Below are 24,811 nucleotides of genomic sequence, written 5' to 3'. Positions count from 1 at the left end.
GGCAGCGAGTAGCTGAGCTATAGAGCCTGGGAAGGTCCCAAATTCAATTTTCCTGTGCTGAGTGAGCTCTCTTCAGCTGGGAAAGTAGATATGCTACTGTGGGCCTTACTACCTCTGCATTAAGGAGAAAGAAAATTAGCTGGAGTTTCTGCCCCTGTTTGGAATTCATTGACCTCTGCAGGAAATAGATAACACGCACACATTATCTGAAGATAGGATGACATTCGACTATGTTGCAGTTCATGTTTTTTTTTAAATGACCATTTAGGGGAGGGAGAGGAAGGGGAGAAAAATGGTGGAAAAAGGAAGAAGGCACCACATTCACTGAATTACTGAGTCTGTGCCTTTATCGTGAGATTCATGGATTTTTGTCATTTTTACTCCCTCCTGTGATTTTCATTGTCCTCCAAATCTTATCTTTTTTTTTGGTGTATATCTGAAATGCGATTCTGGTGTGTCCGAGATTTGGATTTGAACTAGACTGCTTGGAGTGCATTTAATTTGCATCTAACAAAAATTTCTACATTTAATCAATATCCACAGCACTAATTACTTACAAAGCCTCGTCCTAATGGGAAAAGCATCAGTTTGCAAAATTATGCTAGTGCTAGAGTTAATATTCAGAAGCAGCTGATTTTGCTTTCTGGGAATTTGTAATTTAATGTTAAAGAATGCTGTGCTCATGGATTGAATTTGAGTAGATCCAAATTATAAATTCACCTCGTACATATCACTTCAAATCCAAAGCCATGTTGGATTAGTACACCCTTTGTATGAGAAGGATATGCGACAACTACAACAGAAATGCACACGTCAGACCCACAGCCCAATTCCTGCATCTGCCACACCTTTCCTAAACTGAGACTCCCAGGGACACTAATGAGCTTTGTTTCCAATTATTTATCTGCTCTTTCCCTTCTCTATCCTGTGATCCATTAACACCAAATGAAATGTTGACAGTTGATTGCTTCTTTTTCATTAAGGTTCCATTGCTTTTGATGTTTTGATCATGGCAGTTGTTATAGCCCTAATTGTTTAAGCAACAGTCTGTTGGGTGAAGCAGAAATACAAAACAACAAACAATTTCTAGTTCCATTTTTTACTGTTCAGGGATGGTTTTCTAGCCCCGACTAGCTCTGTTTTAATTTACAGGTAACATAGCATAAGAAATAGGAGCAGGAGTAGGCCATTCGGCCCATCGAGCCTGCTCCACTATTCAATAAGATCATAGCTGATCTTCTACCTCAACTCCAGTTTCCTGCACTATCCCCCATATCCCTTGATTCCCTTAATATCCAAAAAATCTATCGATCTCTCTCTTAAATATACTCAACGACTGAGCCTCCACAGCCCTCTGCAGTAGCGTATTCCAAAGATTCACCACCCTCTGAGTGAAGAAATTTCTCGTCCTCTCAGTCCTAAATGGCCGACCCTTTATTCTGAGGCTGTGACCCCTGGTTCTAGACTCCCCAGCCAAGGGAAACATCCTCCCTGCATCTACCCTGTCAAGCCTTGTAAGCATTTTGTATGTTTCAATGAGATCACCTCACATTCTTCTAAACTCCAGAGAATGTAGGCCTAGTCTACGCAATCTCTCCTCATAGGAAAATCCCCCATCCCAGAATCAGTCTGGTGAACCTTCGTTGCACTCCCTCTATGGCAAACATATGCTTCCTTAGGTAAGGAGACCAAAATGGTACACGATACTCCAAGTGTGGTCTCACCAGGGCCCTATATAATTGCAGCAAGACGTCGTTACTCTTTACTCAAATCCTCTTATAATAAAGGCCAACATACCATTTGCTTTCCTAATTGCCTGCTTTACCTGCATGTTAACTTTCAGTGATTCGTGTACAAGGACACCCAGGTCCCCCTGAACACCAACATTTCCCAATCTCTCATTGAAACATACAATTCACAATATATCTAAAACAAGGTAACGCATTGTGAAATTTCATTACTAAAATAGTGCTTAACATACTTCAGGTGTGTTATACTACAGGTGCCAATCTCCAACCAGTACATGTAGAATATGATGGGCAATTGGCAGCCTTGAATTACATTGCATTCTGCTAAATTTTAATGTTAGAGCAGAAAGCGTGTGGGGTCTTTCCTGACATTAAAAACATTCAAAATGAAATTTTAAAAGTTCCCAACCCAACCTCCAGTGGCGTGAGATTACCCCCTGAAGTTGATCACGTACCTCTTGCCTTTAGTGTGTTCGGTTGAGTTACACTATTGCTGTTGCGTTAATGCAAACTCGAAACCAATTTGCATCAATGTAAAAGTGATTAGCCTAGCATGGTAAGTGGATTACTTTGTCTTGGTGTGAAATCACAAATGATTGTCCTTTTGGTTATAAAACACTCTGTAGAAATACGTAATTTTTTTAAAGGTTGGGTTATAATTGTTTCCTACTTGTCAAATGTTTAATCATGTAGGCAGTCTCAGTCTTGTACCTTATGTGTATATGTAACTTTTGCATTTTTGAATATGCCCACAGAATAAACCAAAAGTGACACATGTGAGTTTTGTCTTTGGGAGTGGGATGATAATTTGTGTGTCACCTACTGTTTTGACTTGGTGTTGATTTGTATTCTGCAGCACAGTATTAAATAATTTGGTGCAGTGTCAAGCATGTAGTTTCTTAATATAAAGGGGAATTTATAATGGGGAACAAAGAAATGGCAGACCAATTAAATACATACTTTGGTTCTGTCTTCACAAAGGAGAACACAAATAACCTCCCAGAGATGTCGGGGAACATAGGGTTTAATGAGAGGGAGGAATTGAATGAAATCAGTATTGGTAGAGAAATGATGTTTGGGAAATTGACGGGATTGAAGGCCGATAAATCCCCAGGGCCTGATAATCTACATCTGAGGGTACTTAAGGAAGTGGCCCTTGAAATAGTAGATGCATTGCTGGTCATCTTCCAAAATTCTATAGACTCTGGAACAGTTCCCATGGATTGGAGGGTAGCTAATGTAACCCCACCATTTAAAAAAGGTGGTAGAGAGAAAACAGGGAATTATAGACCGGTAAGCCTGACATCGGTAGTGGGGAAAATGCTAGAGTCCATTATAAAAGATGTAATAGCAGAGCACTTGGAAAACAGTGACAGGATCGGACAAAGCCAACATGGATTTACAAAAGGTAAATCATGCTTGGCTAATCTACTAGAATTTTTTGAGGATGTAACTGGTAGAATAGATAAGGGAGAATCAGTGGATGTGGTGTATTTTGACTTTCAGAAGGCTTTCAATAAGGTCCCACATAAGAGATGGTGAGGCCACAGCTGGAGTACTGTGTGCAGTTCTGGTCGCCTCACTATAGGAAGGATGTGATTTGCTTTGGAGAGGGTGCAGAGAAGATTCACCAGGATGTTACCTGGGATGGAGCGCCTCAGCTATGAAGAAAGACTAAACAGGCTGGGGTTGTTTTCCTTGGAGCAAAGAAGGCTGAGGGGGGACCTGATTGAGGTGTACAAAATGATGAGGGGCATAGATAGGGTAGATAAAGAGGAACTTTTCCCCTTAGTAGGGGGGTCAATAACAAGGGGGCATAGATTCAGGGTAAGGGGCAGGAGATTTAGAGGGGATTTGAGGAGGAACTTTTTCACCCAGAGGGTGGTTGGAATGTGGAACTCACTGCCTGAAAGGGTGGTAGAGGCAGGAACCCTCACAACATTCAAGAAGCATTTGGATGAGCACTTGAAATGCCATTGCATACAAGGCTATGGACCAAATGCTGGAAAATGGGATTAGACAGGACAGGGATGGATGGGCGGCGCGGACACGATGGGCCGAAGGGCCTCTTTCTGTGCTGTAAAACTCTATGACTCTATTAGCGTGCAAAGTTAAGGCACATGGGATTGGGGGTAAGGTACTGACTTGGATAGAGAACTGGTTGGCAGACAGGAAACAAAGAGTTGGAATAAACGGGTCTTTTTCCAAGCAGGCAGTGACCAGTGGGGTACCGCAGGGATCGGTGCTAGGACCCCAGCTAGTCACAATATATATAAATGATGATCTAGACGAGGGAACTAGATGTAATATCTCCAAGTTTGCAGACGACACAAAGCTGGGTGGGCGTGTGTGCTGTGAGGAGAATGCAGAGAAACTCCAGTATGATTTGGACAGGTTGGGTGATTGGGCAGATGCATGGCAGATGCAGTATAATGTGGATAAATGCGAGGTTATCCACTTTGGTGGCAAAAACAGGAAGACAGATTATTATCTGAACGGCAATAGATTGGGAGAAGGGGGAGTGCAATGAGACCTGGGTGTCCTTGTGCACCAGTCGCTGAAGGTAAGCATGCAGGTGCAGCAGGTGGTTAAGAAGGCAAATGGTATGTTGGCCTTCATAGCGAGAGGATTCGAGTACAGGAACAAGGATGTCTTGCTGCAGTTGTACAGGGCCTTGGTGAGATCACACCTTGAGTATTGTGAGCAGTTTTGGTCGCCTTATCTGAGGAAGGATGTTCTTGCCATGGAGGGAGTGCAGCGAAGATTCACCATACTGATACCTGGGATGGCAGGAATGATGTATGAAGAGAGATTGGGTCGATTGGGCTTATATTCACTGGAGTTTAGAAGAAAGAGAGGGGACCTCATTGAAACATAAAATTCTAACAGGACTAGACAGACTAGATGCAGGAAGGATGTTCCTGATGGCTAAGGATAAGGGGTAAGCCATTTAGGACTGAGATGAGGAGGAATTTCTTCACCCAGAGAGTGGTGAACATGTGGAATTCTCTACCACAGAAGGCAGTTGAGGCCAATTCATTAAATATATTCGAGAAGGAGTTAGATATATTTCTTACGGCTAAAGGGATATGGGGAGAAAGCAGGGACAGGGTACTGAATTTGGATGATCAGCCATGATTTCATTAAATAGCGGAACAGGCTCAAGGGGCCGAATGGCCTACTCCTGCTCCTATCTTCTATGTTTCTGTATTGGTGTTCAGTATCAAAGCTTTTAACAATTGGAGGAAAATTTCAGAATAGTCTTGCCCTCATTTGTCCATATAACAGTTCAAGTTTTTGAAAGGAGCATTTTGTAAATCAAGTATGTGTAGTTCATCAGGAATTATTCTGAGTAAAACTGACCATGCAAAATTAGCTAGTGGTAAAGTTGCTGTGAATTTAGTGATCAACCTCGGGGGAGGAATACAGCCTCAACATTTTCCAATGTTGTGTTTGTTTTCTTAAAATGTACATTCTAGGCTGGTTATTGAAATTAAACTTCAAAGTGGACTTTGTGTGTTGATTAACAATGAATACTGCCATTAAGTCTGCAATGCAGAAATGACAGCTTGATGTGCAAACACTTCCTATGCCTCTTGACGAAACCTATCTAATATTCTCCCCTTTCCTTCTCTCTCCCTTCGAAAATGTTGACTTGTGGCTGAACTATTTCTTGACATTTGCCCTCTAGTACCTCATCCAAGTGGCCATTCTTCATGCGAGCCTAGACACTGCGTGTTGGCAATGTCCACATGTACTTTTCCAGCTGGTTTGGAGCAGGAATTGTTTTTCCCTCTTTCTTTCCCTGCTCCCTCCTCAATCACAGAGGAATGCTGAAGTCAATAACAGTACTCCTACTGCAACCTGGACTGAGATCAGTTAATTCAGCATTGACTGGGATTCAAACCCTCCAATCTTCTGGTTTGTATAGTTACATGTGTCTTTACAAACTGAGGCCTCAAGATTTCCATTTTTAGTTTAGGCATATGGTGTAATGCATGCTGTCTGACAAGAGCACTCCCATTCCACACTCATGAGCTGAACCTGTATAATAACTAACAAACATCTGTTTGTTTTTGGGGGTAGTTTGATATTTGGCTTTTATGTACAGGAATGAACAGACTGGCAAATTGGATCATAGTCTCCTCACGAAGCAAAATGGGGACATACTTTAGGACATGGTTTGTCTTCTGTTTTTGCATCCAGCGTTGCCTTATCCACACAGTGGGATACAAGGAAATTTGTTCATTTCTAAATGAGCATCCTGTGTTTCATAATTGAGAGTTACTGAGCAAGTTTAATCCTGTGCCAAATGTTTTACATTTTATATATCCTCTTCAGTTCTCCAATTACCAATTGAATGTTTGTTTGTTAAACTACTATGAATGGGTTTGGATCAGTCTAGACAGTTATCTGGTATTGTTTTAAAATATCCAACAGGTGCTGTCTTCACCTATTGATGTACTTGGAGCCAGTGTAGACTTTTGATATGTATTCTATGTAATCAAACCTCAATTCACAATAGTAAGACTCCCCTTGAGATTTTTAATAATCTAATGTTTTAAAGCACATACCTATTTAAATACAAGCAGCTTTCCAATAACATTATGGCAGGTACTTGTATCGCTCCATATTTTTGTGCCCTCACATAAGCTGAGTGTTTTTGCTATTTGTAGGCCTGCTCATCCTTTTATTGTGAGCAAATAGTCATTTAGCATTTCCTTTTTGACAATTGGTTGGGCAAACCCATCTCTTTACTGGGAATATACATCCCTCCATTTTAAAGAAGGTGTTTCCACATAATTCCATGTCCTGTATTACTTTAATGGATGCTGGCTTATGCTTCAGTCAACCTGCACTGTCACTTTAGCATTTGGACTAATAATTTTGGTCATTGTAACCCACAGCCATCAAATGTATAAACAATATAATTAAACCAGTCATCCTCAGGACCTCAAACCTGCTATGTATCTTGCTTGTGGATCCTGTTCCTGGCATGCATGACATATTTGCTCTGTCCAATAACCTTTTGGCTTTCTTTCCATTTTTTTTTAAACCCCCCCCCCTCCCCTCTCTGATCTTGAGTCAACCAGGTGCTTACCAGAGACCCCATTTTACTGGCATCCCTGTGATCCTTCTTTATAAGGTACTGGACTTTAGAAACCACCTCCTCATTTCGGCTATTCAGATTTTTAAAAAAGTTTTAGCGTAACATATATTATCCATATAATTTTCCCAGTACTAAACTAGTCCTCCACCTAGCCCCTGCCCAAACACACCCTTCATTTGTGTGTCTCTAGAGATTGTAATGTCGTCATTGGTTTGATGGATATGAACTGCTTGCTTCATTTTCCATTCGAAGTCATCTGGATGGGTTGATTGAATTTCTGCTTTATAATCACACTTGGCCAATCTTACTAATTCTCCTATAATAGCAAAATACTGCGGATGCTGGAAATCTGAAATAACAACAGAAAATGCTGGAAATACTCAGCAGGCCAGGCAGCATCCGTGGAGAGAGAAACAGAGTTAACGTTTCCTAACCACCCCCCCCCCCTCCCCATGTCTCTGCACCTGCTTAATATCTGTTACATCTCCAGCTTTTTCCAGTTCTGATGAAGGGTCCCAGACCTGAAACGTCTTGAGAATTTGACTTGCTGAAAAACTTCATTTCTGACCCAGAGATCCACTGGCTTTTTTTTTTTGTTTACCTGAATTATGCTGAAAAAACTTCCTGGATAAGAATCACAGGAGCTGTTATCCACTTAGAAGCTTCTTAATTTGCTAGTGTGCCATCTGGTGTGATGGATTGGAAAATAAGGGCTAGCATTTCTAATTGGAGCTCTCTAAAACTTGGGTGCCCTTGATGATACAAGGGACTGATGGGAAATCTAATGGGGGAACTGTACATTTTGACTCGCATCTCCAGGATTAGTGAATCTAAAACTCAAATGCAAAGCTGGGGTCTTTTAATGTATTAAAATTTATAAATAACAATAATGCCAAATGCTGAATACCTGAGTAGTATGGTGTGGTATTGGCCTCAGGAGGAGAGGTATCCTGGGAGCACTGGAGAGGGTGGTCTCCGGTTCTGATAAGATAAAAAGGGAGCTAGCCGAGATAAACTGAAAAGAAAATTTGGTAGATAAGACTGCAACAAAAATGGGAAACTTTCAAATGCAAGATTATTTGGGTACAGACTAGGCAAATTCCCACAAGATGTAAAGTTGGTGCAGCAAAAGTTGTAGTTCATTGGATGAGCAGAGAAATTAAAATATGATCCCAGGTGGCATATGACAAATCTAGGGCTAATATTACAAAAGGCTATCGAACTGAATACAGAAGAAAAGCAAAAATTTAAAAGGATACGGAGACTAAGTGGTTAGCTTTTTGAGAGCTGGTACAGGGGCAAGTGCCAAATGGTACTTGCAATTTAATATACTGTATTCCCTGCTCACAATGCAGTCTCCTCTACATTGGGGAGACCAAATGCAGATTGGGTGACTGTTTTGCGGAACACTTCCGTTCAGTCCGTGAGCATGACCCCAAGCTTCCATTCGCCTGTCACTTTAATTCTCCGCTCCACTCCCACTCTGACCTCTCCGTCCTCGGTCTCTTGCACTGTTCCAATGAAGCTCAACGTAAGCTCGAGGAACAGCAGCTCATCTTTCACTTAGGCACTTTACAGCTTTCTGGACTCAACATCGAGTTCAACAATTTCAGACCATAATCTCTGCCCCTATTTTTTTCACATGGCAGCTCTTGATGTTTCTGTCATTCCCATTTACATCTCATCTAGACTCATCTTTTGTTTCTTAACGTATCTCATTACCATCACTTTTTGCCTTGCACCATCATACCTTTTGTCTTTTAATCTCTCCTGCCTTCCATCCTATCACAGACTTTTCCTTTTGTTCTTTCCATCCCTCCCCCTTGCTTACAATCTGTTACATCGCTAACTTTTTCCGGTTCTGACGAAAGGTCATCGACCTGAAACGTTAACCCTGTTTCTCTCTCCACAGATGCTGCCTGGCCTGCTGAGTTCTGACAATAGGTCATTGACCTGAAACGTTAACCCTGTTTCTCTCTCCACAGATGCTGCCTGGCCTGCTGAGTTCTGACAATAGGTCATTGACCTGAAACGTTAACCCTGTTTCTTTCCCCACAGATGCTGCCTGGCCTGCTGAGTTCTGACAATAGGTCATTGACCGGAAACGTTAACTCTGTTTCTCTCTCCACAGATGCTGCCTGGCCTGCTGAGTTCTGACAATAGGTCATTGACCGGAAACGTTAACTCTGTTTCTCTCTCCACAGATGCTGCCTGGCCTGCTGAGTTCTGACAATAGGTCATTGACCTGAAGCGTTAACTCTGTTTCTCTCTCCACAGATGCTGCCTGACCTGCTGAGTATTTCCAGCATTTTCTGTTGTTATTTATGCCAAATGGTGATCTGGATTTCACTGGCATGTGAATTGTTTTATTTTTTATGTATAGCATGAAACTGAAAAAAATACCCAGCACTATAATTTATAGACTCCAGTTCCAAATTCCAGACCATTTTGAGTTGTGCTGGAGTAGACTACAGCAGCTGGTGGTAGTGGAAGCAATTTGAGATGACCAAATTAAAAGTATCACAATCGTGTATTGTGTAATCGTGTTACTGCCTTTGTGTGTTAAATCTGTAGCCCTTTGGTGTCAATGTGCTTACTGGCAAAGTTGCTGTTGCATAAAAGCCTTGTACTGTGGTAAGTGAGGGGTTTATTTCTGTACAGTTCCACTTAATTTCAATATATTTTTCTAGACTGGAAGCTAAAAATCCATGTTTACTCTGCATTTGGGGCAATGGCAGTGTTGTCTGTTAAAGCTCCCAGGGCCTCGAGGTAATTGATGGTCCTCTGGGACTAGAAGGAAAATAGTTCAGCCTCTGAAACTGAAAAATTATGGCATTGCTAATGTGGAAATATGAAAAATATTTCCACAGTTCCTAGACTGTGTACATGTGTTATAAATTTAGACTGGTGGCAACTTCTGGATTAGTAAGAAAGGGTTTTAGTGAAACTAAGTTGATAGAAAATTTAATAGTAATTTCTGAGGAGCCAAATATGAAGCTATCTTTCTGAATTTTGTATTGGTTTTAAAACTTTACAATAAAACATTATATAAGCTGAGAGGGGAGGAAGAAGGAAATAATGCTTTTTTAAAAAACTTTTAATGATGGGCATGGATGTCCATTTTGAATGTTTTAAAGATCTTGCTAGCTACATACTTGACCAGAGAGCACAGTTACAACCCCTTGGCAGTGTTCCCTGGGAAACATATTTAATAGCTTTATATTGCATACTAGAACTTTTTGTATTTTGAAGTTGCACTGGAAATACGTCGAGAGCACGTAAACACAAATTAAGGACTGAGATGCTACCGTAAATGTGTAGTCATTTTCTTAACTAATGGTCAAATTAAAATGTGTTACAGTGCACTTGTACAAATGTAATACTTTATGTCCCTAGGTTATACTTTGTATTTCAAACTATGTACTATAAGGCACCTGTACTTAATACCCACATTTCATTATTGTCTTTGTAAAAGGAGGTTCTTCAGAATTTGGGAAAATAAATGTAAATGAATTATGTAGGTAAGGGGAATTTTTGGATATAATAATTGTACCAGAAAATTGCTCTTCTGGTAAAAGTGAATCCAGCTCTATCATTCAGTTGACTCTCATTAAACATGGGATTCATATAATGTGTAAAATAAGAAATGTGTATTTGTAATCCAAGATAATTCGATTTGGTGGACCTTCTCAATTGCTACAGGAAACTTTCCTCCAATTGGATTTCCTTCTAAATTTGCCCTGGGTTTTGAGGTATCATCTCTGCTTATAATAGTAACTCAGGACCCCATGAGGTCTCATGGCATCAAGTCAAACATGGGCAAGGAAACCTCCTGCTAATTACCACCTACCGCCCTCCCTCAGCTGATGAATCAGTACTCCTTCATGTTGAACACCAATTGGAAGAAGCACTGAGAGTAGCAAGGGCACAAAATGTCCTCTGGGTGGGGGACTTCAATGTCCATCACCAAGAGTGGCTCGGTAGCACCACAACTGACCGAGCTGGCTGAGTCCTAAAGGACATAGCTGCCAGACTGGGTCTGCGACAGGTGGTGAGGGAACCAACAAGAGGGAAAAACCTACTTGATCTCGTCCTCACCAATCTACCTGTTGCAGATGCATCTGTCCATGACAGCATTGATGGAAGTGACCACCGCACAGTCCTTGTGGAGACGAAGTCCCGTCTTCATGTTGAGGATACCCTCCACCGTGTTGTGTGGCACTACCACCGTGCTAAATGGGACAGATTTCGAACAGATCTGGCAACTCAAAACTGGGCATCCATGAGGCGCTGTGGGCCATCAGCAGCAGCAGAATTGTATTCAACCACAATCTGTAACCTCATGGCCCAGCATATCCCTCACTCTACCATTACCATCAAGCCGGGAGATCAACCCTGGTTTAACGAAGAGTGCAGGAGAGCATGCTGGGAACAGCACCAGGCATACCGAAAAATGAGGTGTCAACCTGGTGAGGCTACAACACAGGACTACTTGCATGCCAAACAACGGAAGCAACATGCGATAGACAGAGCTAAGCGATCTCACAACCATCGGATCAAATCAAAGCTCTGCAGTCCTGCCGCATCCAGTCGTGAGTGGTGGTGGACAATTAAACAGTTAACAGGAGGAGGAGGCTCCAAAAATATCCCCATCCTCAATGATGGTGGAGCCCAGCACGTGAGTGCAAAAGACAAGGGTGAAGCATTTGCAACTATCTTCAGCCAGAAGTGCCGAGTGGATGATCCATCTCGGCCTCCCCCCTCAGGCCCCCAGCATCACAGATGCCAGTCTTCAGCCCATTCAATTCACTCCACGTGATGTCAAGAAACGGCTGAAGACACTGGATACTGCAAAGGCTATGGGCCCTGACAACATTCCGGAAATAGTACTGAAGACTTGTGCTCCAGAACTAGCTGCGCCCCTAGCCAAGCTGTTCCAGTACAGCTACAACACTGGCATCTACCTGGCAATGTGGAAAATTGCCCAAGTATGTCCTGTCTACAAAAAGCAGGACAAATCCAACCCGGCCAATTACCGTCCCATCAGTCTACTCTCAGTCATCAGCAAAGTGATGGAAGGTGTTGTCGACAGTGCTATCAAGCGGCACTTACTCAGCAATAACCTGCTAACTGACGCCCAGTTTGGGTTCCGCCAGGGCCACTCAGCTCCTGACCTCATTACAGCCTTGGTCCAAAACATGGACAAAAGAACTGAATTCCAGAGGTGAGGTGAGAGTGACTGCCCTTGACATCAAGGCAGCATTTGATCGAGTGTGGCATCAAGGAGCCCTAGCAAAACTGAAGTCACAGAAATCACAGAAACCCCACAGTGCAGATAGAGGCCATTTCGGCCCATCGAGCTTGCACCGACACATATCCCACCCGATCCCCGTAACCCCTACACCAACACATATCCCACCCTATCCCCGTAACCCCACGTATTTAATCCCCCTAACACTAAGGGTCAATTTATCATAGCCAATCAACCTAACCCGCACATCTTTGGACTGTGGGAGGAAACCGGAGCACCCGGAGGAAACCCACGCAAACACGGGGAGAATGTGCAAACTCCACACAGACAGTCGCCCGAGGCTGGATTCGAACCCGGGTCCCTGGCGCTGTGAGGCAACAGTACTAACCACTATGCCACCGTGCATCAGTCAATGGGAATCAAGGGGAAAACTCTCCATTGGTTGGAATCATACCTAGCACAAAGGAAGTTGGCTGTGGTTGTTGGAGGTCATTCATCTCAATCACATGACATCACTGCAGGAGTTCCTCAGGGCAGTGTCCTAGGCCGAACCATCTTCAGCTGTTTCATCAATGACCTTCCCTCCATCATAAGGTCAGAAGTGGGGATGTTCGCTGATGATTGCACACTGTTCAGCACCATTCGAGACTCGTCAGATACTGACGCAGTCCGTGTCCATATGCAGCAAGACCTGGACAACATTCAGACTTGGGCTGACAAGTAGCAAGTAACATTCGCACCACACAAGTGCCAGGCAATGACCATCTCCAACAAGCGAGACTCTAACCATCTCCCCTTGACATTCAATGGCATTACCATCGCTGAATCCCCCACTATCAACATCCTGGGGGTTACCATTGATCAGAAACTGAACTGGACCAGCCATATAAATACTGTGGCTACAAGAGCAGGCCAGAGGCTGGGAATTCTGCGGCGAGTGTCTCACCTCCTGACTCCCCAAAGCCTTTCCACCATCTACAAGGCACAAGTCAGGAGTGTGATGGAATACTCTCCACTTTCCTGGATGAGTGCAGCTCCAACAACACTCAAGAAGCTCGACACCATTCAGGATAAAGCAGCCCGCTTGATTGGCACCCCATCCACCACCTTCAACATTCACTCCCTCCACCACCGGCGCACTGTGGCTGCAGTGTGTACCATCTACAAGATGCACTGCAGCAACTCGCCAAAGCTCCTTCAACAGCACCTTCCAAACCCGCGACCTCTACCACTTAGAAGGACAAGGGCAGCAGACGCATGGGAACATCACCACCTACAAGTTCCCTTCCAAGCCACACACCATCCTGACTTGGACCTGTATCGCCGATCCTTCACTGTCGCTGGGCCAAAATCCTGGAACTCCCTTCCTAACAGCATTGTGGGTGTACCTACACCATATGGACTGCAGCGGTTCAAGAAGGCGGCTCACCACCATCTTCTCAAGGGCAATTAGGGATGGGCACTAAATGCAGGCCTAGCCAGCGACACCCACATCCCATCAATGAATAAAAAAAATTAAAAAAAATGGCCCAGAAATTTGGGTCTCCACGGGTGAGTACACACGGGGTACTCACCCGTAAGCCCAATGTAAGTGCCAGTTTCCTGCATGCACTGCGCATGCGGGGGAAACCAGCACTTCCGATCCCCTGAAAGGAAGGGTTAAGAGGCGGAACGCGTGCGCAGGAGAGGCTGCGCGTGTGCATCGAAATTAGTTTATTTTTGCTGGTTTTCCCGGGAGGGTAAGTCTCCAGAAGTTAGACATGTAAAAAGCAGGCGTAAGGCCTGCTTTTTACAAGGTAAGTGGTGAATTAATTAAAATTAAAACATTTTTTCCACAGGTTTATTATTTTTAAATACTTTAAAGCAAGGTAAGTTTATTTTTAGCCCCGTTAGAAAATAAAATTATTTTTTTCAAAAATTTAAATGATTGTTTAAAATAGTTATTTCCTGTAATTTATAGTTTATTTAAAAAATGTGCTGTGTTTTTTTTAATTTATTTGAAGATTTAGTGCTGTTTTGTGTCCATAGTATTTATAAGTTTTGACAGCTCTTCCTGTCAATCTTATGAATGGAGCATTCCCTGCTCCGATTGGCTCCCTGTGGCCCATGTGATCACAGGGGAACGTGTCGAACTAACTGCGCTCCTGGTATACGCAAGCACTGCGCGCCGGCAGTTGGAGGAGGCCCAGGATCGGAATTCCACGGGGGCCGACCCAAATTTCAATGTACACCGAGTATTTATGAAATTTCAAAACTAGTTATTATCTCTTAGAAATGATCTACTATTACACAGTACAAACTGTTATAAAATCATGGTCTGAATTGTAGTAAACTATGCTGTATTGTATATTTTTTACAGAAACTTTGAAAACAAATAATGAAAAAGCTGTGTAAAGATTGCAGACGCTGAAGAAAAGTACAAAGTGTGCTAAACCACCTAGCCCAGCTCATGTTTTCTCCTGATCAAGAAAATCTTTCTTCATCCACCAAAGCACCCATTAAATATGGAGAAATCATTGTGTTGGGGTAAGCATTTGTGCGTGTGTTTTGCGGGGGGGGGGGGGGGTGGGTGGCAGCGGTGGGTGGGATGGTAATAGAAACTACTGGTTAGAGTTTCTTCCCCAAAACACTGAACCATACCCTTTTGCTCTGCGTTTTAAACTGTTATTTAGATAGAAATAGAACAACCACCTAAAAAGAAGTCTTTTAAGACCGTGCTTAAAATTCACCTCTTTGACCAAGGTTTTCATGACCCTTGCTGGTATCTCCTCCTTTGGTCTGACGTCCATTTTTAAAATTACACCTCTGTAAAGCATGGGACATTTTTCTATGTTAAAAGTGCTATAGAAATGCAGATTGTTGGTAGTTTTAGATAATCTGTTCTCCTTTCTTTTCTTTTGGAGAAGCTCAGCATGTTTGTAGCATTATTCTTTTCCTGTTATCCAAATGATGACGTTTAAGATTTGGCTTAGGGTTTGTCTTCCTCTTCAAAAGTATGCACTGCTTCATCAGTGGAAGTCTGTTTAATAACCGACTAAACAGAATGGTTTTGCACATCCAAATATCTGTGGTGATGGTGTGCCCCTCAACATCCAACTCCCATTTCGACCTGTTTTTCATCTTCACCCTCGTCCTCCTCTCCCTCCCTTTGCCCATCCCCCTTTTTGATGACCAAAAGCTTGGTCGAAGAGGTGGGTCTTAAGAAGGCCCTTAAAGGAGGGGAGGTGGCGCCTTCTTATGATTGCCATCTCTTATATTGGCATGCAATTTTCCCTGTAAATGTTTTGGGACAAGCGGCCACTATAACTGGCTGTGGGACCCATTCAGAATTTTGCACGTGTGGTTTTACCATGTAAAAGCCGGTGAGCTGGCTGCGTGGGACCTTGAGCGCTGCTTAAAGGGAACATTGCTGGCTTGCCCCAAGGTCCCATTCTTGGCGCACTCTATTCCCACTTAGCAATATTATCCACAAGCACCTATATGTATGCTGACACCTATTTCTCCTCCATCACCTTCTACTCCATTAACGTTACCGTGCTGTTCAGCTGTTTGTCCAATATAACGTCATCGATGAACCAGAATTTTATTCAGCTTAATCCCAGCAAGCTGTTCTGTGCAGCTACCACCAGAAAAAGTGCACTCTAACCCTAGTTCCATTCACCCCAGCTGTTGGTTCTAGCTGAACACGATAGTGTACAACCTTTCTGTCCTCTGTATAGTCCTACATTGAGCATCAAATCCCACTTCTTATCCATCACCAAGACTAAATTTGTCGTGTTGTCCCCTCTGTACCGCACTCTGTGAATGTTGAAACACTTATTCAAGTCTTTTGTCAAACTTCAAAGCCCACATCTATCCCAAGCTAAATCTTTGTTGCTTGCCCATATCTACATACATGTACTTTCAGCAGAGCCTGGATGATGGCCAGAAGGAGGAACCCAGCCTGATACTGCCTTCCCTTCCCAGGAATACCAGTCAATTATAGAACCCCCTACAACCACCTTGACTGAGATTAACTCTGTACAAATGAGGGATCATAATGGGCAATTGCCTGATCTGTATGGCTAATAATTACTGCATTTAATGAGCTGATCCACCAAGGGAGTTCCATGCTTTGTGGTGGTAAGGTTATTATCCTGGTTTGGCATTGTTCCTTCTGATTGCTGATGCCTCTATGACTCTGTCTCAATGTACGAGAAGTTTTGTTGGAAGATATTATGGCTACGACGTCAGCAAATTCATACCAACATACCCTAAACAGTAACTAAAGGATTTAGCACTTGAGTGTCATATGTTGTGTAGTTTGAAACATCTCAGTGGGGGTTTACAAGTCTACAATGTGTGATTGGAGCACTAATATGCATTAGAACATGTGATTGCATCCATGATTTTTGCATCTCAGTTGCATGTTTCACTATAGGGTAGCAATTAGTGGAGACTAGGTACACCCCCCCCCCCCCCCCCCCCCCCAAATCACATCTAGCAATTGATGTTGGTGACATTGGTGGAGACCTGCCATGGGTTTGCCAGTCCACCACCTTAGTTCTGGATGGTCAGTAGAATGGGCATGACCACTGCTGCAGATAAGCATTTGCTTTCTATGATCCAGAGTATGCTTTCACTGCTCTAGGTAAATAAGTACGTACAGGAATTTGGACTTGCTGGTATTTATCATGCTGTCCTGTGATTTTCCTTGACTTCAGAAGGTGGCAGTGTGTAGCTAAAACTATAATTTTGCAATGTAAGCAGTCATTTTTGTTTTTAAAAAAAAATAAAAACTTTTTCCTATAGCCGCCTGTTACTGTATGAGTAATGGGACAGGGATCTCCTTGTGCTTTAAGACATTTTTGTAACTAAAGACTGGAGAATCCCTGGGTAGGGTAGCACTCCTATCTAATGCTATGCAAATCAAGTGAGATCGCAGAGAGTCGATGTCCTGGTTTCACACCCATCTGGAAAATGGTGACTAGTAAGTCGTTTTTCCTACCTGTCCCACTCTTTTCACTCATCCAAAAATACTTTTACAACAACAACAACAACTTGTATTTATATAGCGCATTAACATAGTAAAATGTCCCAAGGTGTTTCACAGGACTGTTATGAAACAAAATTTGACACCGAGCCACATAAGGAGATATATGGGCAGATGGCCAAAAGCTTGGTCAAAAAGGTAGGTTTTAAGGAGTGTCTTAAAGGAGGAAAGTGAGGTAGAGAGGCAGAGAGGTTTAGGGAGGGAATTCCAGAGCTTGGGTCCTTGGCTGCTGAAGGCATGGCCGCCAATGGTTGAGCGATTAAAATCGGGGCTACTGGAGAAGCCAGCACTGAGGGAGCGCCAGAGGGGCAGCATGACTGAGTTCTAAATCCATACTTTTGTGGACTTGCAATGCCATTGCTTATTGATGTGAGTGCAGTTGATGGTGGAAAAAAAACTGCATGTCTGCTGTTGACTGTACATTAGTCATCCAAAAGTGCTGTGAGGTGATCTGTTCTGATTCTTGGGAGTCATGTAAGGGATGTGGTTTGGCTTGACTTATGACCTTTGCTCTTGAGACAGAATGCCTCGATAGTATTTTCAGATAAATAACTTGTATGTTGGTGATCATGGTAATAGATGCACTGCTCGACTGTGTTCATGCACTACATTGCTGGTAGAACTTGTAACAGCTTTCATTTAGAAATTTGGTCTAATCATCATATGAAACAAAAGCATCCTGTATCATCAAGTTTTGGCATTCAGAGAGTTAATATACCTAACGAAACTCGCTCTGAAAGCCGTAGCGAGTTTAATTATTTAAAGTAACCAGAGTTTAGGACTTATTTAGAATTCTAAATATTTAATTATAATATTTGTAGTTTATTTTCAGTATTGAATTTCTTCTGTCCCATAAGGTACAATGGATCTCTGCCAAATGGAGACCGAGGACGAAGAAAAAGCAGATTTGCTTTATTTAAAAGACCAAAGCCGAATGGTGTGAAACCTAGCACAGTGCATGTCACCTGTACACCTCAGGCAGAGAAGGTATGTTTTTGAAGCCAGCAATTTCCAGTTAATACACCTTGTATATCCTGAACCCTTAAATTGGAACATGAGTTATTTTAAAAGGCTGTATGCACTAGAGACAAAGTGGACCAAACAAAAATGTTACCTCTTTGTGGGTTTGGTTGCTTTGTTTTTTGTCAGAGTTTGGTTTAGTGAGCAAGAGAAGGGGGGGATGTGGGAGACACAGCTGATCAGATGGTCTCCAGCTCTGTAATAAAGAATTCCATGAGGTCTTCACACTTGGAGGTGAGGGCAGAGGAGAGGGGGTTTAAGGAAACAACTTGTAGTGGAGAAAAGAAGCTGGGTGTTATTTGAATTCCAGGATGATTCTGGATTAGAGTGTAGTGTTGGCACAAGAGTGTAGCGCTTGATGTGATCCAGCCACGTCTGGCGATGGATGGCTAAGCCAGTTGTGTGTCGGATGCGTTCAAGTCTGTGCCTCATGGACTTGAGGGAACGAAGCAAGGGGAACATCCAGAAATGGAGAGCAACGATTTTACTTGTGGACAAGGGTACCTAGGTGAAGGTGAGTGTGTGATGGAGCAGATTGACCGCTTTGAAGTATCATGGTGAATGGAAGGACAAAGGTTAGGAAGTTGGCAGCTTGTAAATGCAATTGTAAGTGAATTGGGCAGGGGAAGGGGGGCATTTTCAGGCTTGGATGCAGAAGAAAGTGAGGTTGGCAGGAAGTTGGGGGGATGTGGGTAAAGAGGGCTTCAAGTAAGTGGTTGGAGATGGTCTTGTCTGTGATCGACACCATGGGAGTAGAGAGGCTGCCCATAAGATGGCATGGTTGAGGGAACAAGAGGTTCAAGGAGGACAGGAGGCTGGTGAAATCAAAGAAGGTGGACAAAGTGGGTTGAGATGGAGATTGAAATCAGCAAGCAGTTATTTAGTGCAGAGGTTGAGGGAGAAAAGGAAGGAGGGTATCACTGAGAACCTGGATGGGACTGGGGGAGGTTGAAACTTTTAAAGGAGAGGCAAGAGGGGTGGAATACGGTGAGGTGCTTGAAGGGAGAGAAGAGGGGAAGAGACCTAGTTATAATTTGGTGATGAGGGCCGCACTGCCACTGTGGTGTGCCTTAGAGTGGTAATTATTTTGTGATTATCACCACTCCTGACCTTATGATAGAGGGAAGACCTTTGATAGTTGGACCGAGGACCTTGCGATCACACACACTGGTAGAAGTGTCTGGAGGCTGTGATGATTGGTTGGGTATAACTACTACAACTGTCTTCCTGAGTATGACTGTAGCCACTGGAGTGTTTATACATTGACCTCACTTTTGATAGGACTCGGTGACCTGTTCAGTCACATGCAGCCTTGACATTGAAGTCAGCTATTCTCCGCTTCCTTCTGGCATTGAGCTCTTGCTGCCTGTTATGGCTCAAAGCTGTGTCTAGATAGAGAGACAAATGGCTCTGGCGGAACCTAAACTGAACATTGGTTAAAAGGTGTCGCGTGATAGCAATGTTTATGACTTCTTCCATCACTCTACTGGTGATTGTGAAGAGGTTGATAGGCCAGTAATTGGCCGGGTTAGATTTGTCCTGCTTTTCAGGGATAGGATCACTGCAATGCCCCTTCTGTATTATAGAATTGAATCAGTTCCTGCTGTTGCCAAATCACTCCATTTATATTGTGGAGTGAGGCCAGCAACAATGGAACTTCACTGAAGTCACTAATACATTATGGAAGGAAGAAAAACTGATTTCTGTACAGCATTCAAGTCTTATTTCATATCCATTCAAATACTACACTTGTCGTGTTCTCGTGTACATCACTTTCAATGGTAGAACATTTGTAGCAATTTCTAGGCCTAGGGCAAAACTTCTGGGGTGTAATTACTCTGGTAGAGCAAAAGGATCAGGGCCGGGAAAAAATGACATTCAAAATAGGACGATCCAAATGGGAGAAGGAAAGTACACAAAGGAATTCAGTGGGTTGGGGGAGAGGGCGGGCGTTGTTAGACAGCAGCTGCCCACAGTTATACATTACTGTGAGAAACATATAGTAACCCTTTTTTTGCTTCTCAATTTGCACACTAGCTCAGAAAATGCATTGTAAATTTGATTTTATTTGTCTTCGTTTTTAAATTTGGTTTGAATGCATGCTTACAGAAGAACATCTGTCACTTATTACAATTCAGTGATCAGAGTGATTCTTTTCCCAGTTTAAGTCGTAATGCTGACTTGAAAGTAAAAAAGAGCTGACTTTTCTTTTGGCATGTTCCTCACTCTACATGATGATGCCACATAAATTAAATGTGGGTGGTTTTCCAAGGAAAGGAGAGATGTGCTTTTTAAAGACACTACACAAACCTTTCAGCTTTTCCTGCAATAGCATTGTTTTTCTGGAGAGAGTGAAAACTAATGCAGTAAACCGATGGATTAAATCTCATATTTTCTCCCCCTGTCCCCATCCAACGTAAGCATTGACGATGCTAGGGAGTCCATGTTGGTTCAGTGGGTAAATGTTAATTTTTTGTGCTATTGAGCATTACATATCACCAGGGTCCCTGGCACATGCCAAGGTTGTGGAGGGAACCTACAATTAGCTTCAGTATCCCTGGGCTGAGGAGGGGAAACCATCCAGTGACCCCGGCTGGTGAGTATGTCCGATGAGGACAGGTTCAAGATTGGCTGTGATGCCCTCCTTTGATTAAATCGGCGATTGATGCTTATTGACTAGATACAATTATTTCCTTAGTGTCTCAGTTCTGTGCATAACAGCAATGCCTGAAGCCCAAATTGGGAAAGGAACGAGTTGCTAGAGCTGTTCTTAAATAGCATTGGAAACTCTGGTCCTTCCATGAAAGGCTAAACCACTTTCACACAGGGTTCAAGACCATCCAGAGCCACTGGAGTCCAATCATTAAGGCCCACTTCAGGTCTATTGACACCAGGGTGTTCCTGCTTCTGGTTTTCCCCTCCTCTCTCCTCCCCCCCCCCCCCCCCCCCCACTCCAAAAAAACATGAGAGCCTTCATTAACATTTTCAGAAATTTGCTTCAAATGTAAGGAATGAGCATGTAAGATTGCGGAACAGGCTGATGACTTGTGCTATGACATTTGGCAGCTGTTGACTGACTTGAAGCTGATGGGTGATTATATTGCAGTCCCCATCCATTTCCCCAATGGACCCGAGTTCAATATAATCGGCGTGGAGGGAGATGCTAAAACTGACGCAGTAGTGGTGGTGATCTTGGGTCTGCATGGGGGAGTTTTACCAGTTTAACAGGATTGGATTGGTATTGTAAGCATTCGCAACGTCTGAGCTCTCTTTAAAGGTTGCACAAAAGTGGATCTCTTTGCTGGAAGTGTTTTTAGTTTCCTAATCTTCCTTTCATTGAATTTATTCTTTATCTTTATCTTTATTTTTTTTTAAATAGGCAATAAGCAACAAGGACCAACACAGTATTTCATATACACTGTCCCGTGCTCAGACAGTGGTGGTAGAATATACACATGACAACAATACAGATATGTTTCAGGTAACCTGTGTTTCTTTATAAAAAGCTTTAATGTTTTATTTATATAAAACTGCACAGACATTTGAATGTGACTTTGAACATGAGTGTTCTTTCTTCAACCCCATAAATAAGTATAATCCAAATAAATAAAGTCCCAGCACACTTATGGGCACTTAATCATCACACTAGCAACATAAACCAAATGATCTCTCTCTTCCAGCTCACACTGTATATCGGACTTAATTCTGGACTGTCACCCAATTCATCCTTATGGCAACAGCAGCATTTCTGCGGTTGCTCACCAGTAGGGTTTTTAACTTATTTATTGGACAACTTTCTCTTGATATTTAACAAGGTTATTTAAAGAATTTGCAATTTAAAATCACTTACTGCACTGCAACATAGGCATCAAATCATTTGCTATTAAGATTAAAGTCTTTGCATATGTTTATTTTTAGCTTTAGTCAAAATCCAATTTTGTAGGTTTTTTTGTCATCAATAAAGTTTTAAAAGTTGCATGTCCTGCCATTAGCTCTTTATAACATCCGATACCCAACAGTGCTACTTGAATTGTCTTCCAACATATGCAATAAGTGACCAGTTCCAAACTCTCAAAGGTTGGAGATAGCAAAAAGGAGTTATTATGTGTGACATACTGGCTCAGTCCTGAATCGTGTTTTAAAATATATCTATTCTATCTTTTCATATGAATTCACTAGACTGAAACTTTTAATATGGAAGGCCTAGCTGCTGTTGAGATGAAAAGGACAAAGGAAATCTTAAGAGCCCGTAGGTAGACCAATACACAATTTTGATTAAAGGCACTACATGTTCATGGCACAGAACTTCTCTCTGGTCTCTTGACATTTTTAAGGGGTGTGGCATGCTAGATGTAATAAGCAACTCCTCAGATAATGAAGGTGGTTGTTTCTCTGCCCCCCACCCCCCATGCACCCAGGTGATAGGAATAGCAAGTATTGGTTACCAGGAAGTTGAGAAGTTTAAGTTTCATCAAAGATGCTTGCCTATTGTGAAAGGCCTGCTTTTGATCGGAGGCATTGGACGCTATCAAAACTAGATTATCTGCTACAGCTTTTTGGCATATCTTTAGTTCACGGTTGTCCACGCCACTGATGAGATGGAACTCTGAGGGGGGCAATGGTATGCTCCATGTAGCATCATAAGACTTGGTTGAAGGAATCTGAAAAAGGACTCAATAATTTCAAAATGGTGTTCATTGTTGAAATTACTGGTGAAGTTGCTCTTCTACCTGCTAATTTATTTTACATCTATATAAATTTATCTTACAATAGATGTGATTTGTATTTTAGCCTGAAATATGTGGTCTGTCAGCATTTTGTTTTCACATCTATAGGGATGTTGAGTAAAATGGACATCTAATACATTTTTCAATTAATAACTTGAAAAGATAATTATTAATTATTCACTGCATGCACGGTGTATAAGATTCACTATCGGCTGCATTGTTGCTGTGAGCACAAATAGAAAGAACATAAGAACATATGAATTGCGGAGCAGGCTCGAGGGGCCATATGGCCTACTGCTGCTCCTATTTTTTATGTACCTGATCTTCGACCGCAACTCCACCTTCCTGCCTGATCTCCATATCCCGTGATTCCCCTAGAGTCCAAAAATCTATCACTCAGCCTTGAGCATACTCAACAACTGACAACTGTTTGGGGTAAAGAATTCCAAAGATTCACAACCCTCTGAGTGAAGAAATTCCTTCTCATCTCAATCTTAAATGGTCAACCACTTATCCTGAGACTATGCCCCCCTGTTCCAGACTCTCCAGCCAAGGAAAACACCTCTCGGTATCTACCCTGTCAAACTCCCTCAGAATCTTTTATGTTTCAATGAGATCACCTCTCATTCTTCTAAACTCCAGAGAGTATAGGCCCAATCTACTCAAATCTCTCCTCATAGGACAACCCTCTCATCCCAGGGATCAACGAGTGGGCCAAATTGTAACATTATGCTGCATGAAAACAATCTCGGAAGAATGTTGTTTGTTTCCTTGCATACTACCAGTGAAATCCGGTCCAGTTTGATTTTGACATACAAGAGTTCAAGGTCAAAGAGAATATAGTTCCAAAGCACACTTGTCTATGGTTGGAAATCATGCAGTTGAAGGACAGCAAGTTGCACTTCCAGGGATGAGTCTATGAAAGATTCCAGAAAGTTGTATAACCTGAACATTATCCAGATCAAGTTCGATAGCAAAATACTGCAGATGCTGGAAATCCGAAATAACAACAGAAAATGCTGGAAAAACTCAGCAGGTCAGGCAACATCCGTGGAGAGAAATTTGAGTTGACATTTCGGGTCGGAACCCTTTTCAAAACTGGAAAGGAAATAAAAAAATAGATCGAAGGCAGGGCTGCGATCGAACAAAAGAAGTAAAAGAGACATTAAAAGGTATTCAAAACCAGACGAGATGGTAATAGGCCAGTGGAGACAAAAGACAGCTGAGATTAGGTGTGCAGTGTACTGGCAGGATAAGAGACAGCTGCCAGGTTTGAGGGGGGGGGGGGGGGGGGGGTGGAAAGGAGGACCCAAAACAAAGGGGTGGAAAAAAATATAAGTAAAAAAGTAATAGGGGCCGAGGTTATGATCTGAAATTGTTGAACTTGATATTGAGTCCGGAAAGCTGCCAAGTGCCGAATCGGAAGATGAGGTGCTGTTCCTCGAGTTTACGTTGAGCTTCCGTGGAACAATGCAAGAGGCCAAGGACAGTGAGGTCCGAGTAGGAATGGAGCGGTGAATTAAAATGACAGGCGACCGGAAGCTCGGGGTCACCCTTACGGACTGAACGGAGGTGTTCCGCAAAGCGGTCACCCAATCTGCGTTTGGTTTCCCCAATGTAGAGGAGACCGCATCGTGAGCAGCGAATACAGTATACTAGATAGCAAGAAGTACAAGTAAATCGCTGTTTCACCTGGAAGGGATGTTTGGGGCCCTGGACAGTGGGAAGGGGGGAGGTATAGGGGCAGGTGTTGCATCTCCTGCGCTTGCACGGGAAAGTGACAGGCGAAGGGGAAGGGCTGTTGGGGGCGATAGAGGAGTGGACTAGGGTGTCTCGGAGGGAGCGGTCCCTACGGAATGCTGAAAGGGGAGGGGAGGGGAAGATGCGTTTGGTGGTGGGATCACTTTGGAGGTAGCGGAAATG

At 42.8% G+C, this 24,811-nt stretch overlaps 1 protein-coding gene across 2 annotated transcripts in view; it reads left to right on the top strand.

The window, feature by feature from the left end:
- The window catches only part of peli1b (pellino E3 ubiquitin protein ligase 1b), a 45,680-nt gene that overhangs the window by 6,094 nt on the left and 14,775 nt on the right, over positions 1-24,811 (top strand). For both annotated transcript variants that reach the window (XM_085981593.1, XM_085981592.1), the window contains exons 2-4: positions 14,469-14,635; positions 17,999-18,128; positions 21,541-21,642. In XM_085981593.1, the coding sequence (XP_085837719.1) occupies positions 14,559-14,635; positions 17,999-18,128; positions 21,541-21,642 (309 nt within the window). In that variant the 5' untranslated portion in view covers positions 14,469-14,558. The remainder of the gene's footprint in view (positions 1-14,468; positions 14,636-17,998; positions 18,129-21,540; positions 21,643-24,811) is intronic.

The sequence above is a fragment of the Somniosus microcephalus genome, chromosome 3 (genome assembly GCF_052327205.1).
Source record: "Somniosus microcephalus isolate GS21.2 chromosome 3, FLI_Smic_1.0, whole genome shotgun sequence".
Taxonomy (NCBI): domain Eukaryota; kingdom Metazoa; phylum Chordata; class Chondrichthyes; order Squaliformes; family Somniosidae; genus Somniosus; species Somniosus microcephalus.
This window is presented reverse-complemented; position numbering and strand designations above follow the sequence as displayed.